Source organism: Dromaius novaehollandiae, chromosome 2 (genome assembly GCF_036370855.1).
Source record: "Dromaius novaehollandiae isolate bDroNov1 chromosome 2, bDroNov1.hap1, whole genome shotgun sequence".
Classification (NCBI taxonomy): domain Eukaryota; kingdom Metazoa; phylum Chordata; class Aves; order Casuariiformes; family Dromaiidae; genus Dromaius; species Dromaius novaehollandiae.
In genome coordinates this window covers 117,642,969-117,670,029 of record NC_088099.1, presented here as the reverse complement: position 1 = coordinate 117,670,029, position 27,061 = coordinate 117,642,969, and the positions used below count along the sequence as shown (strand labels likewise).

The 27,061-nt window shown below is 34.5% G+C and overlaps 1 protein-coding gene across 3 annotated transcripts in view; it reads left to right on the top strand.

Moving 5' to 3' along the window:
• Nucleotides 1–27,061, top strand: part of SMCHD1 (structural maintenance of chromosomes flexible hinge domain containing 1) — an 87,863-nt gene that overhangs the window by 24,052 nt on the left and 36,750 nt on the right. For all 3 annotated transcript variants that reach the window (XR_010387907.1, XM_064507260.1, XM_064507259.1), the window contains exons 6-26: nucleotides 84–198; nucleotides 333–452; nucleotides 2,873–3,039; nucleotides 5,225–5,318; nucleotides 5,583–5,793; nucleotides 6,831–6,951; nucleotides 7,041–7,224; nucleotides 7,747–7,944; nucleotides 8,081–8,194; nucleotides 8,619–8,725; nucleotides 8,983–9,065; nucleotides 9,216–9,329; nucleotides 14,080–14,157; nucleotides 14,238–14,357; nucleotides 17,842–17,986; nucleotides 18,212–18,308; nucleotides 20,943–21,015; nucleotides 22,804–22,943; nucleotides 23,883–24,017; nucleotides 24,598–24,825; nucleotides 25,560–25,708. Coding sequence is in view for 2 of the 3 variants with exons in the window: in XM_064507260.1 (XP_064363330.1) it covers nucleotides 84–198; nucleotides 333–452; nucleotides 2,873–3,039; nucleotides 5,225–5,318; nucleotides 5,583–5,793; nucleotides 6,831–6,951; nucleotides 7,041–7,224; nucleotides 7,747–7,944; nucleotides 8,081–8,194; nucleotides 8,619–8,725; nucleotides 8,983–9,065; nucleotides 9,216–9,329; nucleotides 14,080–14,157; nucleotides 14,238–14,357; nucleotides 17,842–17,986; nucleotides 18,212–18,308; nucleotides 20,943–21,015; nucleotides 22,804–22,943; nucleotides 23,883–24,017; nucleotides 24,598–24,825; nucleotides 25,560–25,708 (2,793 nt within the window). In the remaining variant the exon portion in view is untranslated. The remainder of the gene's footprint in view (nucleotides 1–83; nucleotides 199–332; nucleotides 453–2,872; nucleotides 3,040–5,224; nucleotides 5,319–5,582; nucleotides 5,794–6,830; nucleotides 6,952–7,040; nucleotides 7,225–7,746; nucleotides 7,945–8,080; nucleotides 8,195–8,618; nucleotides 8,726–8,982; nucleotides 9,066–9,215; nucleotides 9,330–14,079; nucleotides 14,158–14,237; nucleotides 14,358–17,841; nucleotides 17,987–18,211; nucleotides 18,309–20,942; nucleotides 21,016–22,803; nucleotides 22,944–23,882; nucleotides 24,018–24,597; nucleotides 24,826–25,559; nucleotides 25,709–27,061) is intronic.

Sequence of the window (27,061 nt, the reverse complement as noted above, 5' to 3'; positions counted from 1 at the left end):
TAATAAAAATTGTTTACTTGTGGGGTTTCTTTTTTAATGACATTTGTCTTGAGAAAAGTTACTAAAGCCGCTTTTACTCTCAGTGATCATTCCGGATATGTGCGCCCTTTGCCAGTGCCTCGTAGCTTAAATAGTGATATCTCATATTTTGGAGTTGGAGGCAAACAAGCAGTGTTCTTCGTTGGACAGTCTGCCAGAGTAAGTAGATGTCAATCTTTATTTTAAAATGTTTTTACTGTTATTATCCTAGTTCACATCATTAGATTGTTGTAATGTTATGTTCATTCAAACTCTTGTTTTGATTTTAAATATTTTTTCTGTAATATAAATAGATGATAAGCAAACCTGCAGATTCTCAGGATGTTCATGAACTTGTCCTGTCTAAAGAGGATTTTGAAAAGAAGGAGAAAAACAAAGAAGCAATATATAGTGGATACATTAGAAACAGAAAGGTAAAATAGCCTTTATGCTTTCTCTTTTTTAATTGAAAGTTTTTTACAGGTTAACATGATTTCATTATGTAATATTCCTGTAATACTTACCTGGGGGATGCCTGTTCTTACGCACTGTTTGCAGTCCAGACTACAAAAGGAAGTAGTGGGAAACATGAAGACATTATATCATAACAGATTAGTTGTTTATGATTCTCTTTCCTCTTTTCATTTTAGCTTAAAGGACAGAAATGCCATAGTTTGACATAGCAGGTTGAGAAAAACAGCTAAAATTATGTTTCTAAGAACTGCAATTGTTTTGCTACATGTGAAACATAAAGAAAAATATCCTCTTCTTAGGTATTAATATATTAGGCAAGTAGGCTGTGCTCATTAATAAATATTGTATGGAGCTACAGAGAAGAAAATCCCTGTATATGGGAGAAAAGTCAAACCAGATCAACAAAACCCAGCGCTTGCACAAATCTTCACTGATTTTGTTGGAGAAATGAACTGTTTAGTGGAAACTGAAATGAACAGTCTTGATGGTTTGTATGAAGAATTAAAACTTGGATAAAAAGCAGTAAAATAAGGAGGAAGACCAAAAAGAACTGTCTTTTGGATATTTTTGGAAAAGGAAATAAAGGCACATATAGCTAGGAGAGCAGGTGGGAGAATTAGCATGCCTTGATTATAGTCCTTATGTTGTGAAGTAGCATCGGCATTCTTATTCTTTTGTATGAGTGAGAAAGGAACAGGAGGAAATTATAAATCACAGGAATAGCTCGGCCATTTTGGAATATCAGCATGAAGTAAAATGTGTGAACTGGTCTCCTGAATGTCTTGAAAAATGGTCTGCAGTGCAGGTAGCTGAGCAAGTGGCGTAAATAGAAATTGGAATGGATTACTGCAGTGAGAGATTAGAAGGATATGGAGGAGTCTGTAATGGAATAATTGAGACATTGTGTTGCTCAAGGAAGTTGGAGCAAAGCAGCAAAGAAAGGAAGATGTAATTAATATCAAAACTTGAGGCACTCTAGAACAAGGCTAGAACACTGAAGAGAAAAGGCTATCGATGGCACCCTGTCTGATCATCTTCTGTTGATGCATAGTAGGCACCTGTCCCTGGACCTTTTAATATTGTCAACAAGTAAATACTACTTTTCTAACTGAAAGAGGCGCTAGGAATCTAGGAGAATGTGCCATGATAGCTGAAGTCATCTGTGATGGCAAGGCTACCAGAAAGTTGGGGACCAGCATGTTGGAGGTACTTTCGCTTTTTCAGTTATACCAGATGATGCTTATTCAACATTTGCATGCAACTTCTAGGTCACTGGACAAATCATATAGAGGGTGGGGACCAGCAACTCTAGATTTTCCTTATTATTTGTGATTGCATCACTATTGCAGAAGCAGACCCCTGCTTGGATGAAAATTAGCAAGAAGACTGATGGATTTAATAGAGATTGTGCTGTGGGCAGAGGAAAGCATTTAAAGAGTTACAGTCTTTTTTCATGAAAGGAATACACTCATAATTGGTTGAATTATTCTGTTGGTTAAGGAGAGCTCTGATTCCTTGAGGAAAGTAAGTCTTAACAGAACGCCCTTGACTAACATACTTTGCCACCTGCAGTTAGTTAGAAGTATCCTTTTACTGACTCAATGATGTGTATCTTTTTTGCCTGCTTTTGCCTGCAGAACAATGCGTGAAGCTGCATTTACTATAGCATGGGAAAGCGTATCTTCTCAGTTGTACCAACTGTTTGCAATTGCTGTAAAGATCTCAATCTTTATATTCAAAATACCATATTTTCTGGATGCAGCATATATAAAAGATTATCCACTGCTCTAGTGTGAAGTATTAAGTTAACCACTGTGTTTCTATGATTCTTTGAAACTTCCTGTCATAGGAGTAAAGTTCATCCATCCAGGAAAAGACCATCAGGACTTTCTTTTACTCTGAGACTGCTGGATATTTCTACTGGAACTGAGGATTCACCCTTTCTGTCCGACAACCAAAACATGTTTCTTCCACTTTGATTTCTTTACTAGAAAGCAGCCTATCCATTTAAAAACAAAACTCTATTTAAGAAATCTGCATCAGGAAAAAATTCTGTCTTGTATACATAGTTGTTAAATTTGATGGATGAGGACATGAATCACATAATGCCACATTAAACATAATTTAATGCATTTCTAGACTGAACATTTCAAACTCTATAATGAGAGTGAGTTGAAAATGAACTGGATCAAGGATGTCAGATTCTGACAGTTAACTGACTTTAATTTGGAAGCTTTTATATGAAGCATTAATCCTTTGTGATTTTTAGCATCATATGTTCTGCATTCTTTTTTTGCTGTTTTTTAATCCCTTTCAAAGATAAAGGGAGTTCAGAAATTCAGTTTACATTCCTCCTCTTACTATTTTACTCTTTTTGTAGCCATCTGACTCTATTCACATCACAAGTGACGATGAAAGATTTCTTCATAATCTAATACTAGAAGAAAGGGATAAAGAGAGTTTCACAGCAGTTGTCATTACAGGTGTACAACCAGATCATATGCAGTACTTGAAAAACTATTTTCATCTTTGGACAAGGCAGCTGGCGTAAGTTTGTGCTTTGTATTTGATTTAAAAATGAACTACTGACTACGTTAGATTATTATGAGTTACTTGTTTTTTGTAATTCATCTTTGGCTTTATTGCTATTAAGGCTGTTGATACATGTATTATGCTGATGTCTTAATTAGGCTTTTTAGGTAAGTGGGGTTTTTTTTGAAACTAGCACAAGTGTACAGGTCCCCAATCCAAACAAAGATATTTACAAACATCAGTATCAGTTTCACTTGATAGTTGATACTTAGTTATTAATGAGATTATTAATAAATGTAGCTACCAGTTATTATTAATAATTAATGTATTAACAATATAGCCATAACTAAATAAATTAGTGAATTAATTATGAATTATTAGTATAACAGTTATTAATAGCATAATAAGCTATTACTCTTAAGGTTTTGCTCCCAACCTTGGCATCTTCCCTTGTGTTCATAGTTTTAAAAAAAGCTGCTTTTTCATTCTAGTTTAAGAGGAAGAACAATGTATGAAACTGTCCACTCCGTGTTCCATTCGTTTCATCAATGAGCCTGCAGGGCTTGTAGATATCTGTGGATCATGTAGACTTATCGTTTAAGATGGTAGATCTATCTGTGAATGTAAAGAACTATGAAATCATAGCCCAATTTTAAAATCTAGCAAACCCTAGATACCTTAATATATGAAACATCATTTGCTGTTCTATGTAAGCACGTGGTGGCTGAACCCCTTTTTAACAATATGAAAATTTAGGGGTACAGCTACATTGACAAATAACTTGGCTGCCCCGTTAGCTTCCAGGTGCTACTCTGCTGATTACCCACAATTACTTGTGTGTTAGTTCATTCTAGGGGTCTCCTGGATTGCTAGAACTGCTTCTATTTTAGATGAAACTCAGATGCAGTTTTTCAAGCAGGTGTCCAGTAGATATTAGGGCAAAACTAGTCAGGTTTAGCTTCCCCTATGTTACACAGTTCTGCAGCATTATTTCAGCTGGCCTCATTCCCTGAAACATCTCCACACACCATCATGCCATGCCTTCTGCCCCACATACATCGTCTCAGTTTCATTTTGCTCTAATGGGCTACAGCATAGTCCTCATATGATTTCAGATGCTATGAAATTGAGGAGGGGGGAAGAACACCCAAAATAATTGTGTTTTAAGGCCATGAGAACACCTCTTCAGGTCTGGAGGAGATATAGGCAAAATGTTATGTGTTTTGGACATACCAGTCTGTTCTCAAGTCCCGAGCAGTGAGAAAATGAGGAACTTTGGTCTGGGAATCAAGATTTCTCCTTGGGGTGCATTTAGTGGGATGGATGTCAGAAGCATAGAGATTATAAACACTTGCAGATACATTTAATTTCCTTCACGCAGTCAGTCCCATTGACTTGTATAACACATTATTTTTCTGCAAGCCACCACCTTGAAGTTTAAGGTGTCTTTTAATTAACAATTAAGTCTGTAAGGACTCAACTCTGAAGTTGGAAGAATTGGCTAGTTTGCTGGAAGTATGAAGTAAAGGAAATTATTTAAGTTCTTCAGTTTCCCTAAACTTCAGATCTCTGGGAAAATAATTCGTTTAGCTGACAGTGGGTGTTTGGGGAGTTTCTGCATTGGGGGCAGGTGCCATGAGAAAATAATGGTTACAAGGAGGAGAACGTTTCTGATATGTAGGTCATATCCATGGCTTTGCTCCCTGTATTGAACTGAGCTTGGGGGGGGGGGGGGGGAGGAAGAAATAAGGTAAGGATAGTGATTATTTCTTAAACATTTCTATTACTATTCAGATGATCAATACAAAGTTGATACCAGAATCAGTATCTGGGGTGGGTTCTTTGCTCTAGTTATTTTTAATCTCTGAAGTGCAGAACAGCTTCCATCTGTAGCCACTTAACAATATTTTTTTATTTGCTTATGTATAACCTTCAAACTTGTAACATGCTTAATTACTGTATCCAAAAATTGACCCTAGCAATGCATGTGTGTGAAGGAGATGAGTTGAAAGGAGAGAATCACTCTCTCCCTTTCAATCTCTTTTCTGTACGACATATACATATTGTCATAGAGTTGAATTGACTTATAACAATGCAATGGACCAGTTATATTGTAATGAAAAATATGATTTTACTTAGTTTTTTAAAGAAATAGAATGTTCAATTTTGAGATTTATTTTTAATTTAAAATATATTTCAGACATATCTATCACTATTATATCCATGGACCAAAAGGAAATGAAACTAATGCTGTAGTGAAAGATGTAGGCCCTTTCAACAACATTGACATTCAGGTAAGAAGTTTTATATCTATCAGTTAAAACTCTTCTTTGATGGCAATTTATTCCATATTGTGCCTGTTTCTTTTAAATTATGCAGTTTGCACTACTGCAGCATTTTAAAAGGTATATAATTTATTTTTTAAAAGTAATTTTATTTATTATTGTGGTACAGGAACCAATTCATTTTCATAATGTAGTTATACAAGTGTCACAAATGCTAATTGCATTACTGTTTTTGGTGCAAGGAAAAATCAACTTGTTTTATTTTTGTTCTAGATTTCAATGTTTGAAAAAGGAAAAGTACCAAAGATTGTCAATCTTAGGGAGATCAAAGATGACATGCAGACGTTGTATATAAACACTGCAGCAGATAGTTTTGAGTTTAAGGCACATGTTGAAGGAGAAGGTATAGTGGAAGGAATCATTCGATATCATCCCTTCCTTTATGATAAAGAAACATACCCTGATGATCCATGCTTTCCATCAAGTAAGTGAAATGTTTCACTGCTTATTTTATTAGTGCTTCCTAAATAGGCTGGTTTAAACATGTAAATTTTCTAAATACTGTGTGTGTAAATATTTCTGGGTTTCATTATCCATCGAACCTGCACAAAAGGATTGGAGACAATTTTTTGTAAGATTTATAGAGATTTGCTCTCTATATTAGAGATTTTGGGGAACATTATATTCATTTTTTATGGCAAACTCATATTATAGATAATCTTATTGCTCTAAGTGTTTTAATGAAACAGAAACTGTTAAGTAGTTATACCACAGGAGGATGGAACAATTTAAATTGAAGTGTAAATTGTAATCTAAACTGGGTTGTGTAGCGATAGAAAAATTTACATGCTAACACTGGCTGTTGTGGTAACTTGTTCATGTAAACCCAATCTTTGACATAATTCCCTCTGTTTTCAAACTATAAGCACTCATGGAATGCGGTCTGATTGAAACATTTCCATCTGACTTTTAGGTCTTTGCTCCAAGAAACTAGTGGAACAGCAGTAGTTTGATTCTAGAAATTATAACATCAGAATACTGTACTGGACAGCATTTAGAATAAGTCCTAAGTTAAATATTTGTTTTATCCAGTCTTGCTGAATTTTCAGATACTAGGATTTTAAAATAATTTTGTGTCTTAGTGATTTTTTTTTTAAACAAAACAAGTTCTGAGTTTAATTGTGACAAGATTTTAGGGTATTAGAAGAACATCATTGAAACTAAAGAAGAAAGTAATATTTATTCAAATTATATTTGAAATCTGCAAATTCATTACATTTTAGTATGATTCAATCCCAGTTTAAAATTTTTGCTTAGTTGTTCTCTTAGGATTTTTTTTTTCCAAATAGGAAAGGAAGTTCAGGCTTCTAAATAAATATACCTGTCTTGATATCATGTATCATGCTAATGTGCCTAACTTAATATGCATAGATAGTCCTTCATTTTAACTGTTGTTTTGTTTGGCATTACACTGGATATTTTAAGATTTTTTTTTTAATGGAAACTCTCTTTTTAATCAAGAATTAAATGATGATGACGATGATGATGACTGCTTTATAGTAGAAAAGGGTGCCAGAGGGAAAAGGCCTATTTTTGAATGCTTTTGGAATGGAAGGTTAATACCATACACAACTGTGGAAGAGTAAGTGATATCTGTTTCTACAGTGTAAACCTTTTTCTCTTTTATTTTTATAAACAAGAGGTTTAATTTCTTCCTCCTTTTTGTTTAAGTTTCGACTGGTGCGCTCCTCCAAAGAAGAGAGGATTGGCTCCAATTGAATGCTACAACAGAATTTCTGGTGCATTATTTACCAATGATAAGTTTCAGGTCAGCACAAACAAACTCACTTTCATGGATCTGGAGCTGAAGTTAAAAGATAAAAATACTCTCTTCACAAGAATCTTCAATGGACAGGTGATCATTTTAATCTTTTCTGTATTTCTTTATGGCCAAATGTAATGCATATGATATAAAAATATTTACTCATTGGTCATTTGTTCATATCACTGAATATTATCCTGTTTCTAAAAAACTTTCACCTTGGAAATTTTTGCAGCACTTTGCAGCAGACACTCCTCTCAGTTTTAGTGGGTTGTAAAGCTGACACCTTAAAAATGAAAAATATTATTTAGTCTTTTTTCTTGTATTTTCTTAAGGATAAGCAATATTTTTATCTGGTCATTATGTGACTGTTTTTATGGAAAGACTGTCTTCATAAGAATAACTCTTGTTTAAATTAATAGTAAGATATGTAAGCTTTCTATGGCTTGAAGTATAGCTTTCCAGGAGTGCTGTAGTGTTACTATTTCTGAATTGGAGAATCCAGTTTTTGAGTACAGTATTGCTGTAGTCCTATACTTGTTCATATTTCTAAAATTCAGATTTACATATTGTAATACAGCAGTAGTGTATATGTGTTTTGTAATTGCTTTACAGGAGCAGCGAATGAAAATTGATAGAGAATTTGCTTTGTGGCTCAAAGACTGTCATGAGAAATATGACAAACAGATAAAATTCACAGTATTTAAAGGAATAACTACACGTACTGATTTGCCATCCAAAAGGATGCAGAGCCCTTGGACAGTGTACTCTGCCATAGAGTGGGATGGGAAAACGTACAAAACTGGGCAGCTGGTAAGTTAGTTTCTCACAGATGGGGGGGGGGGGGGGGGGGGGGTTAATAGAGCGTTTGAACCCTATAAAAGGCAAATACTATACTTGCGTTTGCAATACCAGTGATGTACAAAATTTAATTGCTATCTTTCTACAGGTGAAAACTATTAAGACTCTCCCAATATTCTATGGAAGTATAGAGAAATTTTTTCTGTATGGAGACCATGATGGGGATATATTTGCTACTGGAGGAGAGGTTCAAATTGCTTTGGTAAGACAAATATAAAAATGATTCATATGCCTGTGGAATCTTTAAATTTAATCCTGGATCAGACTTCTTTATATGTTTTTTAAATACGTGTTGAAAATTATTTTATTTTTTGGAGTTTTGGCAGTCTAGAAAAAATCAAACTGCTTAGTTTTAATGTAAATTTCGTGTTATAAATGATTATTCATAATCATGTGGTTAATTTAAATTTGCATATTACATGCGGTGTCACAGTCGGACTCACTAGTATGCTGTATGTCACCATTCTTAACCCTGGTGTTTTCAACGTATTTTAGCCCAGTGTCTGCAGAGTCACCAGGCAGCATTTGTTAGCATTTGTCTACCTATATGGTCCCCTTGATAATGAGGTATTTCTTCTCTAGCGTTTTATAATCTGGTTGTTTATAACTAGACTTAACTTTTTCAGGAACCTCAGGCATTGTATGCTGAAATGAAAACTATTCCAATCTCAAAACTTGACAGAACAGTGTCTGAAAAAGCTGTTAAAAAATACATAGAGGATGAAATGGCAAGGTAAGCTCTAAATTGCAATAGTTGTGAAGTTCCTAATAACAGTTTTAATATTGCTTCAGGAACAAAAGAAATGTTCAGTTTTATTCCCAAGTGGAAGTGGTCAGCTGTTTCAGTAGAAATAAAAAACCTTCAACTCTAAAATAAGAAATCGTTCTGAATTTTTTTTCCCCAAAATAGCTTCATGTACATTCTAGTAAAGATAAATTATGTTGGTTTTTAACTTATGGAAAAACTATTGTTTCTCCTTTTTTAACTAGACTTCCTGACAAATTGTCAGTCACGTGGCCTGAAGGGGATGAGTTATTACCAAATGAAACAAGATTTGCTGGTACACCAATAGGTATATTTTTTTTCCTTCCAAACACTAAAAAGTAAAATGTCAATGTAAAATCATATTATTTACTCCTGTTAAAAAGGAAATATGGAGAAATCACCAATCATTTTTAAACTGTGTGTTTTAAAAGTCCATCACTTTTCCTTTTAAATACAGGAGCATTAAGAATAGAAATCTTGAATAAAAAAGGAGAAGCCATGCAAAAACTTCCTGGTACAAGCCATGGAGGCTCAAAGAAACTTCTTGTTGAACTCAAGGTTATTTTACATTGTGAGTACTTAAGTATATTTAAATTAGTCTTTATTATTTTAAAGAACACATATTGTATAATATGTTCTGTTCAAATTTGATAGACCTATATAACTTTAAATTTTAAGGATAATATTCTGTCAGAGCTTCATGTAGCATTCCAAAGACACATTTCAAGAAAAATGTCTCAATGCTGTATGATGTCTATACCTTTCATCATATATAAGAAGGGCATATCAATTTCAGGCTATCTACTTAATATGCATGAGAGTATGGTTAAAAAAAGATACTGGTTCTGTAATTAGCGTAGCAATTCACATGAATTGCATAAAACTAGAGACCGGACTTGCTTAGTATCTCACAATACTAAGTTTTAAGTCACTTCAGAATTTAAAAAATCAAGGTTCATGTGAGTAAACATATTCAATATGCCTGAAATTTATAGAAACTTTTCAATCTTGTTTGCCTTGTTGCCCCCATGTACAATAGGAAAAAACAATTCCTTTATCTGATAAGAGAGTTGTAAAAATAACTTCCTAAAGCACCAAGATTCCTATAATGATGTATGTCAAAGGAAACCGAATGAAAGTGAAGTGAAAGCTTCAGTGTAAGCTTCAGTGTAGTATGTTGTATTATAAGGCTATATGTTTTAAAAACGTGGTATTTTAATGCTGCTTGTTGTGTGAGGGACTGTCTGCTCTGCACGTCCACTTTTCAAGGTATGGTTCTGGGGCAACAAGTGGCTGGGATTGAAATAATATGTGCTCGCATAGTGAATATCAGATTGTATTTGCGAACAGTGTAGGGGACAAGTCAGTGTTTTGCAAGCAGCCTTTAACAAAGGTAGACCATCCTAACTTCAGGATGTCTAAATTTGAGGAAGACATAGCGTTTTTAATACTGTGTTTTGTCAGCATTGTTCCTAAGAGAAACAAAACTAAGTGTGCCCTTTGCTTCTGATCACCAAAAATTCTGTCTTCACACCTTTCGTGTCTCCTGACCACTTTGATTCATGGATTGAAACTTGCTCATGGACGTTTTTATTGCCTCCTGTCTTAACTTTCTTTTGTAGTTAACCGAGGAATCACATGTAATTTTCCTGCTCTTTTCCTGGTGAACAATAAATAAGTCCTACAAGTGGCAGCTGGAGTATGGCATACTTGTCAAACTCGAACCCCAACTCTTTCTTATATAAAGCTATCAGTTGTACTTAAAGCGGTCACTTTCTCTAAGGCTCAGTTTAAAATTAGCATTAGGGTTAATAGAAAGGCTCTGCTAAAAAGGAGTAGGCTGCAGAGAGAGCTGGGATCTGAGAAACTTTTTGTTGAAGTCATGCCTGGGTGGTTCTTGTCTAAAGGTTAGACTGAAAACAAAGTTTAGGTTTGAGAGAAAAAGAAAGCTTTAGAAGTGCAGTCACTGTGGGGCCAGAAATGGACTGCCCTAGGAGAGAGCAAGCTGCCAGGATATGGGACTGTGGGAATTTTTTGGACCATGGCTGTGGGACATTGTCTAAAATTCTGTCAAAAATGAATGGTTAGGATTAGTTTTGAGAGAATGAGGACATAGAATGGTCCTCCTTGAACGGAGTGGGAAAGAGGCTGCCAAAGCAAAGTGGCCCAGCAAAAAGCCAACAAGAGAACCAGTATATCATAAACTTGTCTGGGCCATACCTTGGAGACATTAACTAGTTTTCAGACTAAAATTAGGGTTAGGCTTGAGAAAAAGAGAAAACCTAGTGGTCCATGCGGAGTGGGACTGGAAAGGGGGTGCCCAGGGAAAGCATGGGCTGCCAAGAGAAACTTCCTTTCAGTGCGATGGCTGGAGGCCCTTATGTAGGTCTCTGCCTAAAATTAGGCTTAAGGTTGAGAGAAAGAGTAAGACAAGTAATCTATGTGGAATCTTGAATGAGATTCAAAAGGGGCTGTGCAAAAGGAAAATGTGGGCTTCACTGCACTGTATTTAAGAACTGAGCACACAGAAAAGGCTTTGGATTCTCAGAACACAATGTGAGCGTGGCATTTGTAGGGAATTAAATTACAATTTTGTAGAAGATGGAAGAGTCAAACTTTAAATTCTGTGTGGGTTTGCATGTGCAAGCCTTCCCACCTTTTGGGCCTTTGGACTTTTCTCCTAAGCATGTATTCATTCTCCTTGCTTATCTGTCAGTATATATTTTTACATGGCAAAACCTGTCATTTCAGTAGATACTATGGGTAATACGTTGGTCAGCACAATTCCTGTATTCTGAAATCACTGAGTATCTTTCTGGGAAGGAAAGATCTGAAAGCAAAAAAGTAAGAGTATTTCTCTGAGCATCTTTCTCTCTTTCCCTCCCCCTTCCCTTAATAGACTCAAGTCTGTGTGAAAGAACTTGATTTTCCACTCACCTTTTCTATCTTAGAAGATTCTTGTAAATCACTCCTAATTACATAATGAAATTGCAGGTATCCCTGTTAAAGTATTCAAGTAGGTACTATGGCAATCATGAGGCGTCTTTTCAGGTTTTTGAGCTTTTCATCAAGTTGTTTTCATCACTGAAGTATTTATTTTAGAACTTAGTTGACTGTTACTCTGACCAAAAGATTATCTTGACATTTCCCTCCGGTAAACCACCATAGGAAATGCTATTCAGAACACTGTTCTCTTTCACACGCACACAACAGCATTCTCCGGTACAGCAGGGCTGTGGCTATCAAAAGACACTGATTAATCACTCATTAGAAACAAAATTAAATAGAGTTTTTTTCTCTGTTCATATGTGCCAAGGATTTGTAATATATCATAGAAGGCACAATTAGTGAAGGGGTTTTTTTCAGAACATTGTGTATGGAAACTTTGTTCATATGAGGAGTGAACAATGGTGCGGTAGTAGTCCCTTGAGTAAAAGATGCCTTTTGCCTCCAGAAGAACAATTGAATCCAAAAGGTTTCAGACAATATAGATATTTTTTAAGTTGCAAGGTGAGAATTTTCTTGTGCTTCTGTGTCAGAAAAAAACAACTAAATTTGAACAATTCAACCACAGGTTTGCATTTTTGACAAACCACTGTGTATGAAAACTTTTATTTCTTGTGCACATAGTTTGTACTAAGTGTAGTCTTCTGTATCTCAGTGATTGCAGGAAAACTGTGGTAATATCTTTGTATCATATAGATGCCTGTGAATTGGATTCTGGACATTTTGTATTTGTGTGAAAGCTTCAAGAAAAGAACATGGTGTTTGGGAAGTCTTAATAACTCCACTGATCACTGCCAATATAAAGTGTATGTAGGAAGGGCTTTTCCCTCTATCAAAGGAAAAAAATGGAGACATAGTCAAAGAAGATCCAGATAATTGGATGTAGTTCCACTGAAATAATTTAATCTCTTGTTCCAATAAAATGTTGGGGTGCTTGCTCGTCATACAGACTGCAACAACAATGTTGGACATACCTGACAACTTTCTCACACAATACTGCTCTTTCGGAACAGAATTTTAGAATGTAACAGCCCTGCCCCTAAGACTTTCTTTTTCTCTTTTTCTTTTTCTTTTTCTCTTTTTCTTTTTCTTTTTCTTTTTCTTTAACACTTGTCCTCTTCATAGACCCCATTTCTTTTACTGTCATCTTCATTATCCCTATGCACAGAAGTATTAGAATTTATTCAATTACTATAGATAAATTTGACCCTTTGTATTATTATCTATAATGGGGAAGTAGAAGAAGAAAGGTGAAATGTCTTGCCAAAGTGTTTCTTCTGCAGTGTGCATTTTGCATAATATATAGAGACTATCAGTTTAATTTGGTGGCAGTTGACACTTCATTAGGAAAATTGTACTCACTTGAGAAGTTTTCTCAGTGTTAAAAACTACCACAGGAAAAAAAAAACCAACATAGAAAGCTCTCTTTCTATATAGAAATTTTCTTTCTATAAAGTACTATTAAAATTTATTTTCATAACCCACTACTTCCAGAATTACATATTCAAAGAAATATACTTAACAGAGCTGACAAATATTGCTTTATGTTATGTATGGAGTTTGGTGGAAGAACAGGATGTGAAATTACACTTGTTTGTACTTACCTAGAGAACAAGGTATATCTTTTACTGTCCTTCTTTTTATTCTGTATAGTCTTGTTGCAGTCAATTCTGTATATGTTCTAAATTGTATTTCAAAAAACGAATGTATTCATGTTTCCTGAGAAGTTTTAACAATAAATGTCATTCCTGCAGATTGTAGCACCAGTCACAAAAAATTGCCCCAGAGTTTCAATATATTCCCTTTTGGATGTGTCTTTGTACTGCAGAAGTGTTTGTAAAGACAGATAAAATAATGTGGAACAAAATAGGAAATGTTCTTTTTTTCCTATTATATGTTCAGTCAACTTCAGTTTTTTACCATTGCTCACATTTAAGCTAACTTATGATTGTCATTTTGAAGTTGGTCAGTCGCCAGTATGGAGTTCATGACCTATAGTGCTCAGACTTACTTGGGGACATAACATAACCAAAGAGCTAATTCAGCTTTACAAAGCTGCTTTCATTTTAATGTGTCTGAGGCTAGCAATTTGTAATTAGTATGGGAATTAGATTTTTTTTTTTAGCTATGATCAGTGTGATTACTTGTGAAACAGAATTTGTATTTGTGAGATTTATAAGTGACATGCATTATTTTTGCATTTAATTGGAGTATTGATACTTGAAAAAATGAAGAATTATAGTATAAAATCTAAAGTAGATTTTAGATTTTAGAAGTAGTAGTATATGTAGTAATTGTTTGTTTGTTTGTTTAAGCACCCACTGGGAATAAAGAAATAATTTCTCATATCAGTCAGCATGGAGGCAAATGGCCGTACTGGTTTAAAAAAATGGGTGAGTTCACTTGTGCAATATTTTCAGTTTATTTTTAGTTCTGCTTTTTTATTTCTAAATGTATTTGTATTTCTGTTTAGAAAATCTTCAGAAACTTGGGAACTACACCTTGAAGCTGCAAGTAGTATTGAATGAAAGTAATGCAGACACTTATGCAGGAAGGCCTCTGCCATCTAAAATATTTAAATTTACTATCATAGGTAAGATAAATTCCAGTCATGACAGTTTTCTTTTAATTTTGGTGGGTTTGATATACAATGGTGTATCAAAATAAATCATGTTTTAGTGAGAGGTAACTTTCGGCCTTGATAAAGTAATACTTGTATGTCAAATATGAAGTAGATTCAAGAGAAGATTTTTTTTTTTGTCTGGTTGGTTTTGATCTCACTTATAGCAGTTATGTTGGTCCTGCTATACCGTCAGTTTCACAAAAAGGTAAAATGTTAATGAAATCAAAAGCTTTTCCTGACGTGAACTTTCTTAACATGCCTAGCAAAAACAAACAAACAAACAAGCTTACTCAAACCTTAGCTTAATTAGAATCATCCTATGTCTCATGCCATTAGCATCAGTATTCTTTCATAAAACTAATACTCATTAGGCCAGCTTTCATGCATATACCATACAGAGAAATGAATTAATTCAAAAGCAGGTTAAGCATTTAAAATATGCACGTTGAGATCGAAGTCCTTTTTTAATCAAAAGAAGAACCTTATGCAAAACAGTAAGTACTTGTTTGATTATAATGGGTGTAATATATGTTATTATTTTATTAGTAGTATAATTTGGATTAACTATCAGAAAATATTAATTAGAATACTAGAATTAAAATAATCCTTTTCAATATGTCTGATGTCACTGTCCCTTGCCTATCTATATCGATATTGAAATCTGTATCTCAGAGTATATGGCAAAGGAGAGTGACATCAGACATACATATATATATGGCCTAAAATAGCATATGACTGTTCACCTCTCCCAAAATAATTATTAGATTCTAATTTTAGCGACACTGTTGAATACTGTAAGATATACAATGTACAGTTATGTTGTGCGTCTGGTACTGCATTGCTAGTCCGGTTTCTCTCATCTTCTTAAGATGTTAATTTTATTTCCTAATTTCTTTGTCTGCATTTATCTGTTGGTGGCAGCTCAGTTTGTTTATAAGCCTTTCTCTGAAGCAGTTTTATTCCTTTTTACTGAAGAGACTTCATTTTCAGGAAAAATAGATGTATATTTATGAAAAAGGGTTACATTCAAGTTGCCCTTTCTGTCCAGAAGTATGAAAAACAATCCATTTTTAAATTGTAAAGGAATATGTTATATAACATTGCATAGGATTTAAAGATTTTTTTGTATTTTGTGATTTTGTACATCATAATTCATCTTAAAGAAAATCTGTAGTTACGCACCTGCTAAAATAGATTCAATTTGCAAATACGTATGCTGACTACAGATTATACCTCTCCTGATGTGTCTGATAACTAATAGCTATCCTTTTATGTAAGTAGGCGTACATATAGAAGTGAAAAGATTTGTGGTCTACTTACTTAGAAGGATGGATCTTCTCTTGGTCTCTGGTTCTCAGTCTCTATTTTGAAAGGAAGAGTTTTCTTTGGTCCTTTTGCCACTAAGTGATTTTTTTGCCTTTTTCTGAATTAGAAAAAAACAAGCCTAACTTTTTTCTGCAAGGAGGAAAAAAGACAAAAAATACTTATGTCCTTTGCAGTTGATGTTAAAATACTTGTTTCCAGGGCAGATTCAGGAGGTGAAGCTCGCATTTGTTTCTAGAAAATGTAGAAAGAATAGAAGCTTTCAGTAGCCTCCTATTCTTCCAAAAAATAAGAGGCTCTAGATACAAACCATTTAGGCAGAAAACAGTTGTTTGTAGGATATTCTAAAAGCTTCTGCAGAATGACAAAAGTATTCTTGTATGATGAAGAAGAAATGTTTGGCATTACTTGAAAAGAGTAGTTATTTAAATAAATGTCTAAAATCTGTCATTCAAGTCTCAAGATTTTTCTTCTCTTAGAACTTTACAGAAGTACCTTTTTTCTCTAAATAAATGAACCTTTTCTCCCCCTTCTCTATTTCTGTTCATCAAAGTAAAAGGAGAACCTTTAAAGTTGCGAAGTTATATTCTGTATTTTAAAAATTCTCTTGCAATAGCATTGTGGCTGACCCCAGCATGGCAGACTGCAATTAAAAAGGTTTCTTTGGCTATAAAAATTCATAACAAGTCTCCTTGGAAATGAATATGTACTCTGAAAATCTGATGAAGTAGTAATTTGATACTTTTAATACAAGGGGTTTCAAAAGCAGCTTCTGCTCTTTACTGCTGCATTTTTGCCTCATCAGTCAGAAAGTGATTTAATGTTTGTAATGATCATCAGTCTTGAAAAGTGAATATTTCAAGTCTCGATTTTTTTCTATGGTTTGTTTTGTCTCAGAGACAGCCGTAAATGCTATTCTTCGTCATTCCAAAATGTTCCAAAACATAAAACAATGTCTGTATGACCTTTTATGTATATAGATTCTAAAAATCCTGAACAGAAGAATTAAAATCTAAACTGAAATCAACAACTTTTTCATCTGAGAAACAGTTTATTTGATTTCTTTGACAACTGGTTGTTGTTCAGTGTTTATGGTTCTTCCTGGTAAGCTACAAAATAGTCAAAAATGCCAGTTAAACCTGAACTACCTAACTTAAAAATTCTTAGGCCTTGTTCTTTTAATTCAGACACATGTCCATTTGGTAGTTATTCAGTGTGACAGTGCAGAAGTTCTTTAGCTGTTATTTTGCCTGTCCATTTTCTAGTTTTATCACTGACTTGTAAATTTTAATAAAGCTGTAAACACTTAGAAATTGAGGCCTTCTTTTTTTTTGTATTGTTATAATAATTCTGGCTAATAAAATATAAGAATTTCCCTTTCCCAAGGGTTTTTCATACCTCTTGTGCAAAAGAAATTTGTTGATAATGACATCTGTAGGTATTGAAAGTAGCTGTTAATTTGAGTCCAAAATTATTTGATAGGAACCACTGAGGTCAGCATTAGATTAGTCCTTTTCTTAGCAGCCACTTGGCCAAGAAAGTTTGATTCCACAAAACATTACTGTGATTTGTACTGCTCAGTGCAAATGATGACAAAGACTTTAAAATACAACTATTAGTTGTGTGTGTTACATCTCATTTTTGAATGCCTAATTGGAGGCAGTTTAATGGGGCCACATTTCACAGGGAAGATGCACCCAGACTTCTTTTTCAAATCATCTTTATTCATCCTTGTCTCTCAAATTTGAGATAGTTGTAGAATAAGAATATTTTGTTGCACAAATGATGCTTTTTTTAAGAGAGTTAGAGCAATAAAATATTTAAGAAAAGCTGTCCACAAGGATTTGTCCATTTTCAGATGCTATGTTGATATTAACACTCCAGAAGTTTGGGCTGTCCTGTTATGGGTTTTTTTATGCCATAAGCTTCTGCCACTCTGTTTTAACTCTTACTTTTATATTAGTATAAGCTGAAAAAGAGGATCAATCAATAAACTGTGATTTTGGTTACAAAAGTAATTATGAACAGCCTATTTGCTTTGAGGCTGATAACTGCTTGACTGAACTGCTGCATTAAGTAAGCCAATAACACATTAAATTCCTTCTAAAAATGTATTATTCTTTTCTCTTAGAGGGCAAACCAGAGAAATTTTCAGTGGGTCTTTTGGAGCTTCCTTTTCGAGTTGGAGTACCTTTTAATATTCCTTTGGAATTGCAGGATGAGTTTGGTCATGCAACACAGTTGACAACTGATATTAAACCAATTCTTGAAGCTAGGTAATTCAACCATCTCATTTTTGTCCTTACTTCTTGTAACATTAATATAATAATTTGTCAGGTTTTTTTCTCTGAGTCATGTAGTGGATACTTTCAATATGAATTATCTGGCATTTTTGCAGTAGCTTCCATGGGAATATCTGAAAATATCTTATATCTATTTTAGGTGAGAATTAAAATGCTCTGTTTATTTTTAAATTGATTTTGTTTAATGTATTTTTCTAGTGGCTTGACATTACAGTATGAAGAAATAACTACAGGAACAAATTGCATCATTAAGGGTGTCACTGCTAAAGGCTGTATTAATAGTTACCAGGGCAAGGTAGGCTAATGGATTTAAACTTGAAGTAACATATTTAAAAAAAAAAAAAAAAAGAACTGGATAATTTTCATGTAAAATGGATTGTCACATAGTATTACCTTTGTTTGCTCTATGTTACTGGCTACAGCTATCTCCTGAAATGCTTTCAAATGATATCTTATGGTTCTAATCTACCTGGAACAATTTGTTACTTCTCCTACAGCTACACTCTGTTAGCTGATGGAACTGGGGGGAAGATGAGCACAGGTGCATCTGTGTGGTGGATAGAGTGTACCAAGTGTACGAAGTCAGCTGGTGTTGAAATTGTTTTAAGCCAAATCACCCTGGTGACTTTTACACTGAAGCAGCATAGGAAGCACTGAAATCTTTCATTTTGGTAGTTGAGATGATGAGTCGTAATAGCTGATGTAATATCCAGTTGGTAACTAGTTGAGCCTTTCTTCATGTTTCCAAAGTGTTGGTTTCACCTCTGTAGCAAATATATGTCTATTAGGTTGTCATCCAAATCCAGCCTTTTACTAATGGATTCTCAGCACCTATTCAAGCTGTTAAGTCCTTATGGAGACAAATAGGTACACAATGTTATCTGAATTAATGCTTTTGATAAAGACAAATGCGAAGAATTTCAAAAATAATTTTAGAAACATGTATATTTATACAGTATTCTACATTCTTGATTAGGTCCTAATCTTTCATCTATTCTTGCAGCCTAGCACAGTAAAGACAAAGCTAGGAACTGAGGTAGCTGAAGATACTAATGTATTGTTGATGAGAAAAAATCAAATAATATTGCGGTGGAAAGGCATATGAAGAGCAAAGGAAGCATATACCTGCCGATTGAAAACTAGAGGGTGTTGAATGCGATAAGCTTTGTAGATGAAACTCAGTGTGTAAGGAGAAGGGTAGGAGTAATATCAGAAGATAGGGAAACAGAGAGTATAAGAGTAAAAATGCTAGGCTGTAGCAAAATATAAATATGGTGAGGGGCAAGACCAATAGTCATTTAAGGAATTTGCAGGACAGAAATAATCCCATAATAACGGAAAAGAAGGGATGTTGTTTTCTTGTGTTGTTTAACTTGATAAACTGTAGGGGGCAATACAGGACCTGTATTGCATAATTTATATGATAAAAAAGGACTGTTAAAGGTGGTAATGAAAAATAATGGGGAAAAGCAGCATGGTGGGGAAACACCAGAGAGAAATTTTCAACATTTTGATTTTGAAATAGTAGCAGAAGAGCTAAAATACCTCTGAGAAGCAGCTAGTAATAAGATTCTGGAAAGAATTTAAAAGGAGAAAGTGAATGAGAGAACAAGAAGGAAGACATGAAATATATTTTTGAGAAAGGAGGAAGGAAAAAATGTTGAAGGAGTAAGCATGCAAAATGGGAAGAGAATCTTGACAGAGGGAAAACAGAGAAGATCACAGTTGTCTGTGGCAGAAGCACTGATAAGAAAGGGAAGCTGATTTCATCTAGTTCATTAGTAACTGACTTTATTCCATCCAAACCAGTTAAGACTGTTTTGTTTGGGGTGAGGGGAATGAAAGAGAAAGTTGGAAGAGAGCTATATGAGTCATATGAAGAAAAAACTCCCTTACAGGATTTTGAATACAGTGAGGAGAAGGGTGAAGAAGGGAGATTAAAGAGGAAAATAATATTCATGTTTATTCTTCTTTTCCTTTTGAAATACTGTAGTAGACATAGAAGCATACTTGATGGCAAAAGGAAAGGAGATAAAGGGATCATGAAGGATAAGGGAGAAGAACTTCCCTAGAGGACACAATTGCTGAAAGATTAAAAGGAATGAAGTTAAAGGTATAAACCAATGAATTAGAGGCAGAAAGTAGAAGACAGTACTAAGTCAAAAATAAGTATTGCAGAAAAAAGGTTGAAACTAAGAGAAGGGGATCATAGAAGGAGGAGTGTCTGTTGCATGAATACAAAGCTTGAGTGAATGGACTACTGAAGAATTCAAGTTACCAACATTGAACTTCAGCTATCCTAGTTTCCTACGTTTTTGTTGCCTTTTTTTTTTCTTTTTTGCAGTCTCCCAACATGTAACTTAAGTCCCTCTTGCCTTCCCCCTTCCTCATCTCAGTGTTCATCATTTGGTTTAATGGGGCTGCAGGTGGCATATAGTACTTGGCTTGCAGACAGACCAGTGTGGTAGGCCAGCCATCAGCTGGGGAGCCCACTTGCTTGATGGGACCAGTTAGAGTTGTGAAGCTGTGGCCCAGGCCTCACTGCATGTTCTGCTTCTCTATCCCAGCAAACCAAAAGAATTGCTGAATCGCTTTCATCCAGGGGTGTTAATGTTGCATACGCCGTTAAGCATGGCAAGGGCGTAGGCCAGGGATGGCTCATGAAATAAAAGCTTTCCAGAGGCTGCTTTTAATGGTTTCAGAAACTTTTAATTTAACATGCAAACCCTGAACTGAATGTGTCTGGACATAATAACATGAAAAAAATTGATTTTAGTGCAGGAAAAATTTTGGTTTACATTGTAATGCAGGAAAGCTTGGTTAGGCTTCTGGAATTTCACATATATATGGATTGACATGACTATGTGAGATAATTTATCTATAATCTATTTTTGTTTAAAGTTAATATGTAAAATATTCTTTTCATTAGAACTTTAATCTGAAGGTTACTCTTCCTGGATTGAAAGAAGATACACAAATTTGTAAAATAAGATTGCAGCCTGGTAAGTATCTTAAAAATACTTTGTGATTTTCTGTTGAACTTTGTTCTGGCCCTATTAATAAGTGTTTCTTCTCTGAGAAAAATAAAATATTTAATGAGCCAGAAAAAGGGATATTCCAACTCATCCAAGTGATGACTGACACTAAATAAAGCTGAGGACATACCACTCTTTGCAGGAATAATATCAGCTCAAACAGTATAGTCTTGTCCATTATTCTAGCAACTGGAAATGGTCTGCTTCACTGAGATAAATTTTTTACTTCATCTTTTTTATGGCTTTAAATGTTTTTCAGCACAGCACCATGAAGTGAATGATCTTTTTATCATCTGAATTTTCTGAAGTTTTTTGGCCCATTAAGCTCTACTAATCTGTGTTAACTCACTGTCCTTGTAGAAGGCATCTTGTAAATCAACAAGTTCTCATTCAATTTTTTACCTGAACAAAAGGGGGATGCTTTGGCAGTTGGAATGATGTCTGAAATTTAAAGTGTTACTTGTTGAATTTATCATTATGTTACATAATGCAAGAGAGGAATACAGGAGTCTATAGGTACACTATCCTTACCAGAATTTTATGTTTTGTGGATGTCTTGATACTGAGGAGTTCCTTACATGATTAATACCTCAAACAATTTCACTTCTAATCACAGGCCCTTCAGGAGAAAGTGCCAATTCCTATTATCTCTTGTTCTCTGGGGTTTTCTGGATTTGGTAGATAAGGTATAGTGTGAAGGGGAAACTCTTAGGTTTTTGCCTTTCAGATTACCAAACCTTTCCAACTTTAGGCTTTCCTGTCTCATTTGGGGGAGAATTTGTGTACTTCTAGACTTTGTTAGACGAGCAGTTCACAGTTTGTTCTGTTGTTCTTTATCTTTTGGGAGGTTAAGGCTATGTTTAGAAAACAAGGTGAAGCAGTCTGACTTCCGACAGATTGTACTGTGTATTGATTGCTTAATTCTTACCTTGGACTGAAGGCATCTTCATCCTCTATTAGAATCTTTGGATTTTGGTAGTCTAGAGAGGCTTCAGGACCTCTTTCTTCTCATTGAGCTTATCCGTGGTTTTTAAAGTTGCTTTTTGAGGAAGGAGTGAATAAAAGCTATTTCAGTCATTCCTGTTCTTCAAGCAGTGAGGTTGAAAAGGAAGTTTTAAATGAGTGATGCATAAAGGTTGTTTCTGGAAAATGGCTTTTTTTGTTGTTTCTTCAAAACACCTGTCTTCTGATAGTCTCTGACTTCCTTCTAACTTTTTAAAAATTAATAATTATACATTCCAGGGAGTAGGTTCATTTTAATAGCCTTCACTTTACTATCTGTATAATACCATCAAAATTTGCTTTTGCTTTTCTTTGCATGCAAGTTGTAACTGTGGTGGGTTTGGTGTTATGCTGCACATTATGATTGATATGTGAACATTGGTATCTTTGCTTTTTATATATGTCAGGAGAAAACTTCAAATTTATTCATGAAGTAACTGCTTCTGTGTAGTAGTTGATAGCATTATGTCATGTTTTTAAATCTTGTATCTGATGAAATTCATCATATTTGTGTAACTATTTTGTACCAAATTTGTTTGAAAGAGTGGCAGGTGATCCATATATCAAGGGACAGAATGTGTTTAGAACTTCTGGGTATAAACCAATACCCCTGAATTGTGCCAAGTTGTTTGTTACCACAGATATCTTGGTAGCTTGGCATTTCAAATTCACTTTTCAAGAAAACAAAAACTGAAATCCACTATTTTATAAGTTATCTAAATATAACCACACTTTATTTGTCCATTTTTACAGGGCCTCCTCGTCAATTGAAAGTAAAGCCAGATTCTGAAATTCTGAAGATTGAAAATGGCACAGCTTTCCCCTTTCAGGTTGAAGTATTGGATGAATCAGGAAATATAACAGCACAGCCAAAGTTGATAGTTCACTGTAAGGTAAACTGCATTATGTTATGTGTTACAGGGATTTTGATATTTGCTTTTAAAAGGGCTGGGGAAAGAGACTATTTTGGTATTTAGACAGAATTTGTTGTCTTTATTAGTACTTTTAAGTTTCTCAGGTTTGATAGCTATGTGACTCCCTTGCCTCATCTACCGTGAGTCATTCAGTGTCAGAATTATAAGAACCTAGCCCTAGAAATGGAAGAGAAAATGAAGTGAGGATATTAGGCTACAATTTTATGATATTTTAGGTTGTATTTTCATATACAATACTAACATTTGTTCAGAAAAAAACTTCAGGCAACATACTTTAAACTTACTTAAAGATGAAATGCAGGTTTAATGCCTAAAAATTAATAAAGACTATTGTAAGTACTCAGCTAATCTCAAAAGGGAATGCATATGTTACTGTGGCTTTTAGAAGCAAGCCTTTAGGCCTTTTGGACATGGTTTTATTCATACAAAGTGTATTTTCCAGTTATAGCAAAATCAGTCTTCCAGCGAGGATAGATACACAAACAGGAAAGGTTTTCCCAGTACAAACTGTATCTGCATTCCATTTGCATGTTATCTATTGGAGTACATTTTCTTCCTGTAAACTGTGTCTGCAGGAGTGTTAGGACATGTTGAACTTGATATTTAATTTCTGTTTTAATGTGTATATTTCAGAAAATTGATAAAATATAAGGTTTATTTTAACAGCTTGATTAAATTCATTGCCATAATGGAAGAAGAGACTAGTATGTATGTATTAACATCTCTTATCACCTGAAAAAGCAGGTGTTGATATTGCAGGCTTCTTGAAAACAGAATTCTTTCAAATTTATCTGTAAATAATCCTATATATCTTTGGAGTTGCAAAAATAATTATTTCTGGAAAAATTCTAGTAGTCTTTAAAAAAAATTTGAAGTTTAATTTTACATTTTAAATAGTTTGTAGGTGCTTCAAACCTTCCTGTGTATGCCGTGGATTGCAGTAATGCAGGAACAAACATTTTGACTGGTCCGGTTATACATGTACAGAATATAAAGAAAGACCAGCTGCTCAGAGCAAGGATTGAAATACCTGTAAGTACTGATTGGGGTGTTTGGATGAATGAAAAATTGGAAACAGTTTAGTATAACATCTTGTTAGTGAACCAAAGTCTTTTATGAAGCAAGTTAATAAATCAATGTTTCATAATCAGCCTGAGAATCAGCTGGCTGCCCTGTTCCTCTCTAGGAAACCATAAAAAGGCAAACTTTCCATCTTTTCTTTATCCATCACCCTGTATTTCTGAAATTCCTTAAGTGTTTCTGGGAATTTACGTTCCTTTTTTTCCTCCCTGCATCCTTCTGACAACTTGCTTCCTTGCATAAACATGTAGAGCCAGAATAGACGTGGCACCATGTTCTCTGAAAACTATAGCTAGCTTCAATTCCAGCATCCTTTGAAAAATTACAAGCATGCTGGCTTATCCTTTGGATTTACTTTTGACAGGTCAGACTCCGACTTCATACTTGGACACCTGGTCACACCTGATAATCCAGAGTAATAACATAGATCACAGTAGACTATTGGATGGAAGGATATAGTCTTCACCGACTTGAGATATATGTGTATGTTTAATGTCTTAATTATGTCTTCTTTTTGTTTCCCCATGCATAGAGTTGTAAAGATGTGCCACCAGTGGAAAAGATTATTAAACTTCTTCCTAGCAGTCATGTTGCAAGACTGCAGGTCTTAAGTATGGATGGACAAAAAGCTATTCAAATTAAACATCAGGATGAAATTAATTGGGTTGCTGGAGATGTCATGCACAACCTTATATTTCAGATGTATGATGAAGGAGAAAGAGAGATACACATAACTCCAGCTGTGGCAGAAAAAATTAAGGCAAGTATTTCTGAATAAACAATGGTATAATTATGGAGGTGGAGGGCACAATGAGTTCCTAGCAAAAGGTTGATTCTCTAACATCTGTAGACATCAGACTACCATTCCAAATGATGTTCCTCAAGACTGCACAAATAAACATGTGAACGTTACTCTCTGCTTAAAAATTTTAAAAGATCAATTTATTAAAATTGTGTCCCTAATGAGATAAGGCCATTTAATAAAATGTTAAAAAATGCCTCGGGATAATATTATGAAAAGCAGGTTTAGCAATTTCCAGCTCTTCTAAATACAATAAAGTAATTCCTACATAGTTATGATTCTTCAGATATGGGGTTATCCCAAGACTTAGAAACCTTGAACAGGCATGTTCCTTCATGAAGGTTTCATTATCTATCTTATCCCTCTGTCTATGTGCAAATGTGGAGCCTGATACCAAGGCAGAGATCCACCAAATATGGTACATTTTTTGTTCTAACATTTTTCTCTATCAGATCTTTGCTAACACACAAAGATGCAGTAAGGAAAACTCAGTTTGTGTTTTGGGTTTGTTTAGAGTAATTTTCTGTATTTGGGCAATTAGTGTTGGTTACTGTTGGAAAAAGCTCAGGCTTTCATTGAAAGCTTCTATTACTTGTATTAGGCTTCAGCATGTTTTGAATGACCACAGATGTGTTATGTAGCTAGTGATTAATAATTTAACATTTGATTAATTTAAGAAATTTCTATTTTAGGTTAACTGGACACCCAAAATTAACAGAGACAATTTGATTCAGGGTTTATTACCTGATGTGAAAGTGCCAACATCAGTAAAAGATGTACGTTACTGTCTTATTACTTATCTTGATGACCATGTGTCTTTGGAGAGTGCATTTACAGTCAGGTTTGTCCATTTGAAACACACTTTATGAAGGGTATTGTTGGCAAAGGATTGTAGAATTGTGCTTTGCGGGAAAAAAAAAATCTTTCTACAAAAGCTGAAATAATGAAGTCAGTTGGCAAAAGAGCAGGATTATGTAGGGAGGGTTTTTTTTTTTTAAGGCAAAATGTGATTATAGATGAGAACATTACGTATGTGCAGAACTCCCATCACGATATGTTTGTATTTATCCAGCCCTATAATTACGTTTGTAAATATACATAAACTGAAGAACACTGCCATCTTTGAAAACTTCATAAACCTTTAAGCTTATAGGATTGCCAGTCTTATTGAGGAGTCAGGTTACTGGTCACTACAGAGAAATAGCACTATAAATATAAAGCAAATTGTTACAGCTTTAAAGGGTTACTGCTTTGTAGCTAAAGATAGGATTTATCTAGCCAAGTGCAGAAGTCTGTATCTGATAGAAAGTAGAATAGGGGATTTATTATTGACTGTTTTAATAGGGTTTTTTTTAATCACTAAAATGGAGTCTCAGTCAGATCAGGGAACTCCTTTTTAGTGGTTATTCTGCTATAGTTGTCGTAAAAATTAAGTGGGAGATCATTCTCACGTGGTTGTTAAAGTTATCAACATAATTCTTAACTTTGAACAAACTAAAGGAGTCAAAAACATTGTGCCAGATAACTCTTAGATCTCAAGTAACTCTTAGATCTTTGGGAGAGAGGACATAGAGGATATTAACTTTCATGAAGTAAACAGAAGAAAAGGCTGAGATGGTTTAAAAGCAGCCTGAAAAATATTTTGGAGAGACTAGTGTTAGGGATAACTTAGGCTGATCACTTCTGCTTTATTGTAGCAAAAGGGGAAATGGAAATCTGATTTCCTTTTTTTTTTTACAGTTGTTTATTATTTCTATAATGCTCTGTTTTTGTTTTGTTTAGGGGGGGCACTAAATTTTCAATCTATATCAGCTATAATTAGATTCTTAAGAACTTTGCAAATGTTTTTCTTAGTAAGTAAGACTGTGATACCTCCATACAGATGTGTCAGGATTAATGTTATTATAATCATTTTTACATTAAAATATACATTTTAATATGTAGACAAGTGTATGTTACCTTGGCTTAAAGGTATTGGAGATGTTTTTTCAAGGTTTAAAATAGTCCAGACTTGAATCCTATTTTGTTATCTGGCTATGGCTCTGATCTGTGTTAAATATTGGTAGGCAAGTTATTAGAGAAAAAGTGATAAAGTCCCATAACACTACTATGTTTCATTACGCAAGCAGTCTCTGATAAGCTCCACTTGCTAAGACTGAGGTGAAGGCTGCTATGTAACATGTATGCACATGAG